The sequence below is a fragment of the Chenopodium quinoa genome, unplaced genomic scaffold (assembly GCF_001683475.1).
Source record: "Chenopodium quinoa cultivar QQ74 unplaced genomic scaffold, ASM168347v1, whole genome shotgun sequence".
NCBI lineage: Eukaryota > Viridiplantae > Streptophyta > Magnoliopsida > Caryophyllales > Amaranthaceae > Chenopodium > Chenopodium quinoa.
Window position 1 is genome coordinate 6,632,238 of NW_018743252.1, and position 10,153 is coordinate 6,642,390.

Here is a 10,153-nt window from a genome sequence, read left to right on the forward strand (position 1 = left end):
ATTTTTGTTTCATTATATCGCATATCATATCCCACAATCCTAAAACACTGTTGAAAATTGAAATGCTTCTACTGTAGCTTATGAATAGTATTTTCCCGGCATTACCCTCCCTTAGCTTTGTTTGTTAATAGTATTTTCTCGGTTTTACCCTTACTCAACTTTGTTCCTTGAGCTGTTTGTGTGGTGCCAGCTGTATGGTGTTCTCGCCTCCTTTTATTTTCTTTTCTCTTTTCTACATCCTGGTTTTCCTCCTTCCCTTTCATTTTGCTTTTCAGAGATTCCTCTTCTTTTGTCTTCTTAGCTCATGGAGAGGAAGAAAGGAGAGAGGGAAAGGTTTAGACTGGATTCTACAGTCGGAGGCTTAGATTTGGAGAGAGACTTGGCTGCCACCAACGCCGACGTCGACAGGTCCACCACCGACGACGATGACGCGATATCTAAACCAGAGGAGATAGGATGCGGTGAGTGAGAGATTCGAGGTCTGTATTGGGTGTCCTTTTTTGTTGTTTTCTTTGATGATATGAGCTTTGTCGGTGCTAAATTATGGTTTTGATTTCTGGGTTGGATTTTAGTGTTGAGTTTAGGAATTAGGGCTTTGATTTTGTTTCAAAAAGAGAAATGGGGATTTCTGGGTTTTAGTTTTATGTGATTGTTTGACCGTTTGTGGGTGCTAAATTATGATTCTTGATGTGATTTCTGGGATGAGATTTTGGTTTATGGGCTTATTTTTCTATGTTTCTTTAATGCTTTATTCTCTGGGTTTTGTTTAATTTTTACTGGTTATTACTCTGAAAAATTTCAGTTTTCATTAATTGATTTCCTTATGTTATATATGTGGGGTATATACTTGGCTTTACCCAGGATTCTTAATGCATCAAGTAGACTCAACCCCCTCACATATTAACTTAATTCTGTATTTGTGGTTTCTTTTCTCATATGGATATTTATGAAGAGCTCAACCTCTATAGGCTGCACTTAAAGATGAAAACAATCAAAAGATTTTTTTTTTTTTTTTCAATAAAGTTTTGTTAATGGAGCATAGAACAATTTCTTCGTTCTTTATTGATTGTAAGTATTTTCGGTTTTTTGAGTTGAATTTGTGACTTTTACCGTAATTACAATTGTGGTTTATTCGTCGGTAATTTTGTGGATTTTAATTGATTCTTGTTCAATTTTCAGGTTTCAATTCAATTTTACAATATCAATTATTCGGGATTTTCTCTGTTAGATTTATTGATGATGATGGAACCTCCACCTGCTATTATTGCTCATCTTCCTCTTGCAATTTCCCCCTTTCGAGGTCTTCAAGGTATACATATATTTCTCATTTCCCATATTTTGGGTTTTTCATTTCTAATTCTTGTTGTTGCTTTTAATCCAGACTTGATCTACGTAATAATAACCAAGAAAATTTTGTGTCAAGTAATAATGAACTCATTAGAAAATTGATCTAAGCAAGGAGGAAGAATAAAATTATCTATTCGTTAATTATCAGAAGTTGATTTTGTAGCTTAAAGAGAATGTTATATTGTTAGACATTATTGATCTCTTCTAGGCAGAAGCCATTGGGTTTTATTCAATTGACTTAACATGAAAATGCACATATGCTCATTCCTAATCATTCATTTATTCTCTTTTTTTTTATTATATTTAATAATTATGCAAATAATAACTATATTCAGTACTTGGGATGGAAATTGTTGCAGCATAAAAATCAATGCTGACCTCCTTACTAATTTCAGTGTTTGATTAGCTGTGATCGAGAGGGGCTTCCAAAGATATGTTAACAAAACAAGTGACATAAAGATTATGCTCGGGAGATGCAAAGTTTTTATCAGCATTACTACAAGAAATATATTCAAGCATTGCAAAATGTTGCCGATAAGGCTGATCGGTGAGTTGCATATGTCGGGGTAAAATAATTTCAAATTGTTTTGTCAGCTATGTTGCTGCTTTATTACCACCTTATCAAACAATTGTGTGTTCAGTGCTCAGCTCACCTAATTTAACATTTGAATTTTAAAATGATGTGAATTACGAATTAGGCTTTAGTTTTAAGCGTCAATTAGGACTAGAAACTCTAATAGTATCTAGAGATTAGAGTAACAGATGGAGAATTTGGTCTCTTCTTCTCATGGTTTTGTGTCATTCGACTTGCTTTCCCATTTGTTTTCAATTTTACGCGATTTTCAGTCAGAGATTAGAGATTAGAGTAACAGATGGAGAATTTGGTCTCTTCTTCTATGAGGTATGATCATCTTTGATTTAATTTTTGAATTTTAATGTTTTTATCTTGATTTAGCGTTTTTTGATGAATTATGTTGGATCTTGACGATCTGAGTTGATCTGATGATTTTTTTTGGAATCTGATTTTTGTTGAATTTGGGATATTGGGTGTTATTTTTTGTTTTTTTTCTTTGATGATATGCGCTTTGTCGGTGCTAAATTATGGTTTTAAATGTGATTTCTAGGTTGGATTTTTGTGTTGAGTTTTGGACTTAGGGTTTTATTTTATTTTATTTTTAAATCAAAAATGGGGATTTTTGGGTGTTAGTTTTTGGTGATTGTTTGAGCGTTGTTGGTGCTAATTTATGATTGTTGTGATTTCTAGGATGAGATTTTGGTTTATGTGCAGATTTTTGGATATTTGTATTCAATCCGACCACCTTTAACACGGCCCTGCCCTTGCATGATTCATTTTACATGCTTGCCATCTGAGCTCTTTCCCCATTTGTCTTCCTTGTCACTTCCTCCTATTCTTGCTTTCCTGAATTTGCTCGCTATCACTCATTTTCTCTTGCTTTCTCATTTCCCATGGTTATGGCTGCATGTCCTTAATCTTTTTTATGCATTGAACAAGTACAAGCTGTGTGAATTTAATCCACATAATTGTGATCATTACTTGTAGGTTGATCGAGTTCTTTACTCATCAGTTGTTTACCCACATAATTCTGACTTGGGGAGAGAGAAAATTAGGAGGTTATTGCTCAATTTTGGAAGCAATGGTTGCTCTGCTCAGGAAGGGCTGCTCTTCTTTGAGGAGGTAAACTTAGTGTAATTGGTTATATTTTTTGTTGATTAGGATTTTAATTTTAATTTTAAATTAGTTTGATTTGATTTTTGGGGTTTTTAATTAGGTGTTGTGAATTTGTGATGATTGATCTTTTATGGATGAATTTCATTTGGGTTGAAATCGGGTCGTTTATCGCTCTAGCGTAGGTGATGCTCAATAATTACCCATCTTTGCTTATAAAGAGTAGTGTTCCAATTGACGAGCGATTGTATGAAAGACGAAGTTCCATGAGGTTCTTGAAGAAGTGTACATAATCATCCAGTTGAAGCATTGCCATTAAGAGCACTACCAATGGTGAGCTAAAAATTTGCTCATGGGCATTTTAGGTGGGCATAAAATTTACTCATGCATTACAATGGTGAGCAAATGAGAAAAAGCCAAAAAATGCTCATGAGCATTTCTGAAAATGCCCAATACTCATGAGCATTTTTTAAGACGAATAGTGCTCTGGTGGCCCCACAATTTGCAATGGTTATATTTTTTGTAATGCAAATTCTGAAATAAATATTTATTAAAAAAAAATTAAAATTACCAACGGCCGTAAAATTTAATTCTCTATAAATAGACATGCATTTTGGTATATTTTGGTATAATTTCAGAATTATCATAAATTCTCCATTTTTTTATTTTAACGATAAAAACGACACAAATAAAAAAAAAATAAGTTACACAAATTTAGACTAGTTTTTATTTATTTGGAGTAATATTGTTAAAATATAAATGAAATTAATAAATAAAAAAGTGTTGTGTAGGAGAGAGAAAGTAATGGTGGAGTATTGAAAAAGTAAGAGAGAGAGGACAAGCATTTTTTTTGCTCACCATTGGGAGAGAAATTGTGAAAAATATTTGCCCATGGGCAAAACAGATTTGTTGAGAGAGAAAGTGGGTGGGCATTTTTTTTGCTCACCATGAGAGTGGTCTAAGCTTGTTTGACGACAAATCCAGAAATTAAAGCTTTCTTAAGTGGGAAAAAAACTAGGATTGGTGACAGTTAAAGTTGTATCACCTAATCAAAAGTAATTTCTAAAACCACTAGTTAAAAGTCTAAAATACATAGGGAAGTAGAGTCGAATTTACAGGGAAACAATGTTCATTTATTTCAAATAAATTATTATAATCTAAATTATCAAGTAACTAAGTATGATTTTTTATAAATTAATCTAAGGGGACTAATTAAACTAAGTAAATAAGATTAAGATATTATCAAATAAATAAGAGCCTAGGGCATAAGTTCACCAATAAATAATACTTTGGGAAGAAGGCTAACAATCAATTATCAATGCATAAATTAACCAGATTATAAATAACTTTTGCTACGTATTACAATCACATAATTAACATAGTGGTATTAAATCGCATTTCTCGAATCTTGACTTAACCATTTATAATTTAACCTGCCTATTAAAATTAAGCCTAAATATCAATTCTCGTCTCTCAAATCAATATTGCATAACTCATACAATTAAAATAGGGTTAATTTAATTGCATAGCATTATAACAATCAATAGGAAATTAACCCAAAACATTAATAATCAATAATAATAAATCATCTCTTCATATTATTTATGAATCTCCACAAACCCTAGAAATAAAACTACTTACACATGATTAAAATTAAATTAATCAAAGTAATTACAGTAAACATAATAAAAATAATAATAAACTAAATATTAAAATAAAATTATTAAACTAAAGTTAAAACAAAGAAAGAATAATAAAATTAAATAAACAAAAGCTGTCAAAACAAAACTAAAGAAAAGTTCATGAAAAGTTCCGCCAAACTAAAATTAAACGACCAAAACTAATAAAACATGAAAACTCACTTAATCTAAAACTAATGAAAAGCTTAAAGGATCAAAGTTAAAATCCTAACAAAAGAGTGACGGAAATTTAAACTAAGTCTAAAGGAAAACAATAAAGCTGACCTCCTTATAACATCTTACTAATAGGATTTATATACTAATCAACCCACAAAAACAAATCAGCCGACATTCAATCTCTCGCCCGGGTATTGGGCCGACTGACCGGGCTCGCTTCCTTCACGCCGAGCTTCTCTTGGTTATGCGCTTCTTTTTGCTTTGGGCCCAAGCTTGAGCCTTATCTTTGATTATTCTATTTGGACTAGCCCTTTAATTGTAGCTTGTAGAGTTAATCCTTTGCCAAATCAAGTCCTTAATCACCGAACCAAATTCCTTTAACTCGGTCTTTGGCTTTAAATATTTGATTATAAAATACGATCCGACTCTAATATCTTCTTAGTGGTTTAATAAGCTCGGGATATCATAATTCTGCAAATTGTTATAAAATAATACCAATTTTACAAAAACACTAGAAAACGTATATTAGTAATAAAAATAGCTCTGCGGAGCTCAAATAAGCATAAATATGACCGCGGGACGGGGAATAAAAATACATATAAAATACACTCATCAATTGGCCCTTCCAAGCATATAATGCTCAATTTGGATTGTAATTGGTTATATGGGTTGCAATGTAGTGAAATATCAATTTTCATTATTGAGTCTTTTCTTCTCTTTTTCTTTCATCTTGTTGTTTCTCTCTAAAATAGGGGTTTTAGAAGATTTAAATGTAATCTCATTATTACCCATCTCAATCCCTAATTTCATCCCCATTTTCTACGGTTCTGCTCTGATCCTCTTATTTCAATTTCTCTTTCTTTTAATCTTCTTGTTGTTTTACATGTTGATGAGCTTCGGAAAGCAAAAGGTGTTTCGGGGTTTTTGGAGTCCCTCGGGAGAGTTACAACACCGAGAATGCAAAACCACGGAAACTCCATTTTGGTGGAATTCTGCCTCCGACGATCAAGTTAGAACGTTTTCGGATGTGATAAAGTGCAGAATGTAAAGGTTTTTTCTCTTTGATTCAAAGAGAATTCTGCAATTAATATTGCTCAATTTTTGTGTGTATTTATGAAAATGTAATAAATGAAGATTTTCCTCTGTTTATAGTGGAAGGGAATCAGTTCCCTTATCAGGGATAAGGTGTCACGTGTCAGCAGAGGATTAGATCTCGTTGGGCTTTTCTGAGGCTGACACATATCAGAATGCCACTGGGCAACGTGGCATAGGGTAATTTTACCCTAAACATTTGCCCTTCACAAGTATGCCACCTCTAGGAAGGTGATAGTTCATCTCCTTCTTTATTTTATTTTTATTTTTTTTAATTTGAATTTGAAATTAAAGGGGAGGCGACGGTTCGCCTTCTGGGGTTCTCTATAAGTAGAGACCCCCCTCTTCACATTTCAACACTTTGTAAATTTTTCGCAAAAACTTCCTGAGAAAAAGCTTTGATACCGGCCGCTTTTGCATTTAACCACTTCCTCTTTCTACACTCATCCGGGCACCGGAGTGTTCTTTGCTCAAAACTCTCAGATATCGCCTGACTTTAGTTAGAGTTTCTTATCTTTTGCTCTCAATATACCCACAGCCGGTCACTACTGTGTGAGGCATTTTCAAGCCATTTTCATCAAAACCGGCTGTGCACTCGTTCATGTTCCTTAGCTTTCAATACACTCACAGCCGATCTCTACCGTGTGGGGTATCTTAAAGCCACATTTCAGAGAAACGGTTGGGTTACTTCAACAATTCAGTTGCTCTTTGAAGAGGGTACATCCGGGCTACCGTCTGGGGTATCACCGAGCAACAAATCAGATTTCCGGCTGCTGACTTCAAAGAGTCAACCGTCTTCAGATTTTTACAACTTTAAGATACCTTCTCTACCCCTTGCAACTTTTTTGCGCTTTTTCCGGATGTATAGGTTGTTAGAGAATAATGGACTCATCCAACACACACACTGCACGGCTTAGGGAAGTTATTAATCGGTCACCAGACATGGCTGAATCTTGGACTGGGGATGTCGTCTGGGGTGTTTGGACCACCCTTATTCTTCTGCGAATCCCACCGTCTCTGTTCATGTGCAGGACAGAATGACTCGTACTAGACGGACGATTGTAGACCCCGAATATCAGTCAGACGGCTCAGCCAAAGCTCCAGCTGATGATGTATCTTATGACCAGTCTGGCGTTCCTAGCGAGCCCGGAGATAAAATCTTGGAGGAATCTGAGAGTTCAAGCGGCGAAGAAACCGTCCAGCAATCAGATTCCACTTAGTCAACCATGGAGCCGGATGCCCCTCAAGAGGATAAGGAAGCATATAAGTGGCCCTCTAATAAACAATTCAACAGAGGCACATATGAGCGCACGGGATGTGGTCACCCTAAACGCAACCCTTCCGTCATTTTTAGAAAAACGTCCAGTAGGGGCCGGATAGGAAATTGTTGTGCCGCCAGATGAGGCAACCGTCATCTAGGAGGACGACCTTGACCACGCCGACAATTACTTTGGCTGCTATGAGCCGGCTTTTAAATCCAGACTTCGGTTCCTCCTCCACAACACAATAAAAGTCATTCTAAGGGGTTACGACCTTGGTGTCTGGCATCTAACACCCAACTAATGGGTGAACTTACTTGGATACATCGCCGCCTGCGAGATGTAGGACATAACGTCTAGATGGAAGGCGTTTGCACATATACACTATCTCAACCGTGCCCCAAGCGGCTGGAATGCGTAATATACATTGACCACGCATCGGGAATATATGATGACGCTGGATAAGCCGTCTTATTGGATCAGCTAGAAGGGCAAATTTTATATGATTTTTTCCCCTTCTCCGGAACTTAACCACCGGCTGCGTCACTACAACACACACTCGGCTCACCTGGACAATAAGTGTGCCCTTCCTAAAGTACTGGAGAGGGCTTGGACCAAATAATGGAGGCGGGTATTTTCAAAAATACCACCCTGCCTCTGGATGATGGGACAAAAGTCATTTTTTCCTAACACTGGGTCCTTCATCCAGACTGGCTTAAGGACGAGGCGTTCCTTTCCGCCTGTGGCCTTAACACATTTTAGAGCAGAATTATGTTAATTGTTAACCGGCACTTTATACCGTCTGTATCATGCTTGAATGGTTTCTGATTTTTTATTTTCCTTACAGAGAAAAGATTAGAAATGGTGCCGCCTGAAAAAACACCGGCTAAATCTGCTGTTGAGATCCGAAAGGATCAATTAGAGAAAAACAGGACCCAACTAGCGTCCAAATATGATGAGGTAAGCACCGGCTGAGCTTATTACCATCTGCATTATTTGTAGCTTTCTTGATACTAACCGGTTGTGTTGTTTTCTTCTGCAGACGGGGAGCAAGAATGTTCCTCGCTCCATTAGGCAGATGCTGAAAAGGTCGGCTGATGAGCCTTCCCTGCCTGCTTCAAAAAGCCGGAGGGTAACGGCTTCCCCAACCTCAACCAGAAGGCCGCCTGCGCCCTAGAGGCCTACATCCGCAGGCAAAAGCCAGAAAGATCTTGACTTGGGCTTAGGGTTGAGGTCAGAACTAAGGAGTCCGAGGTTCCCTCAAGCTGGGTGCTTGTTGTAGCATCCGGTTCCAATGCGGCTGGGGGTGGTGTGACCCTTAGCCTGAAAATCAAGGTACTGCTCTCACCTTTGATCCCCCCTCGCTGCTTGGGCCTCTGCGAGTCAAGTCCTAAGCTACTCAATCAGGGGATTCTATAGGCATCCGGCAGAATATAGGCGCCGCATATGCTCAGTACTTAATCGATAAATCTTTTGATGCAGATGCATCTTCTCGTTGGCCAGATATTCAAAACTACGCCAAGAGAATGTTGATGACCCTTACCCGGTTCGAGAAGGAGGGGATGTCGGCTGTGCACCAAGTTAACCTTGACTGTCTTACTGCCCTTCTTTCTGAGGTAATTTTGCCGGTTGGGGTATAAAGAGTCAATCTGGCTTGCCACCGGCTGATCTATACAATGTATTTTCATCTCTTAGTCGGTTGTACATTATTTGAATAACTTAACCCTTTTTCGGCTGTTCTTGCAGACAATGATTAGAATAGAAAGCCTTAATTTTCCCTTGAGAAAGAAGCAGGAGGAGGTAAGGGATGCCCAGAGAATAGAAAGCCAAACTCATTGATGTTACGCAATATAACTCCTTAATGTATGAAATCCAAACTCATTTTAGAGCAAATGGTTACCCGGTTGTGCATTGCACATAGGGACTTTTACAAAATACAATGGAAATAAAACACTTTTATTAATATACTTTATTTACAAAAGTTTACAAGTCCTTAGAAATAATATTTTTTCAAGTTATCTACATTCCAAGTTATGGCCAGCTGCCTGCCGTCTAGAGTTTCCAGGCGGTAGATGCCGCCTCTAACTTCTTCAACAATCCATTAGGGGCTCTCCTTATTACAGGTTAGTTTGCCATGATCATTTGCCTTACCGGTCGCCTCCATTTTTCGTAACACAAATTCCCCCACTTTGACGGGCCGTTTGTGTGCTTTTTTATTGTAAGCCTTCGTCATTCTCATACGATATATCTCACGACGCAAGGCAGCATTGCTCCTGCACTCCAGGAGTGAATCCAATGCTAGACGCATGGCCTCCCAATTTGCCTATTTATCATAGAGCATGATTCGGAGTGTAGGCTCATAAAGTTCAATTATAAGGACAGTTTCAGTGTCGTATGTCATGAGAAACGGGGTTTCACTGGTTGCCCCTGATGCTTGGGGACGACCGACTGATGCAAAACAATGTGAGATCCCTTGATCTCTCAACCAGCTCTTGAGGGTAAGCGTTTCAAACTAAGGGTCATTGTCAAACACCATAGTTATAGGTACCAAAATCGGGTGATGATGTTCCTCCATATGAAGGAGATGACATCCTTTATCTTAATACCCTTGACCGCCTATGCCTCAACCCATTTGGTGAATTAATTTACAGCCAAAAAGATATACTTCCGCCCGCCTGTGGCAGGTGTATATGGACCTAGGATGTCTATGCCCCATTTTGCAAATATAACCGGGTTGTAGATAGCCGTTAAGTCAGTTGCCGGACGGTATATGAGCCGGCCAAATCTTTGGTACTTATAATACTTCTTCACCATTTCTATGGCGTCTGCCTTAAGAGTTGGGCAAAATTAGCCTTGTCGCCTACCCTATTTGCTAGAGTTCTGCCGCCTATATATAATGCACAAAACCCCAA

At 37.5% G+C, this 10,153-nt stretch overlaps 1 protein-coding gene across 6 annotated transcripts; it reads left to right on the top strand.

Moving 5' to 3' along the window:
- The first annotated feature begins 112 nt into the window (after positions 1 to 112).
- Positions 113 to 6,406, top strand: LOC110735118. Of its 6 annotated transcripts, none has more exons than XM_021915268.1 (6): positions 113 to 479; positions 1,180 to 1,309; positions 1,754 to 1,894; positions 2,194 to 2,248; positions 2,909 to 3,043; positions 5,776 to 6,406. In XM_021915268.1, exons 3-6 carry the CDS (start codon positions 1,821 to 1,823, stop codon positions 5,902 to 5,904), a joined length of 393 nt encoding a protein of 130 aa, XP_021770960.1. In that variant the 5' UTR covers positions 113 to 479; positions 1,180 to 1,309; positions 1,754 to 1,820; the 3' UTR covers positions 5,905 to 6,406. The 6 variants fall into 6 exon arrangements, 5 of the variants coding, with proteins under 5 accessions (XP_021770960.1, XP_021770959.1, XP_021770958.1 ...); XM_021915267.1 differs by having other exon boundaries at positions 115 to 461; positions 1,743 to 1,894; XM_021915266.1 differs by having other exon boundaries at positions 117 to 479; positions 1,743 to 1,894.
- Positions 6,407 to 10,153: the final 3,747 nt, after the last annotated feature.

Bases quoted from the DNA above. Each gene is read 5' to 3' on its own strand.
- LOC110735118 (XM_021915268.1), top strand. From the start codon at position 1,821: ATGCAAAGTTTTTATCAGCATTACTACAAGAAATATATTCAAGCATTG. The intron at 1,895-2,193 runs GTGAGTTGCATA...CGCGATTTTCAG, and splicing joins GTTGCCGATAAGGCTGATCG to TCAGAGATTAGAGATTAGAG. The intron at 2,249-2,908 runs GTATGATCATCT...CATTACTTGTAG, and splicing joins TTGGTCTCTTCTTCTATGAG to GTTGATCGAGTTCTTTACTC.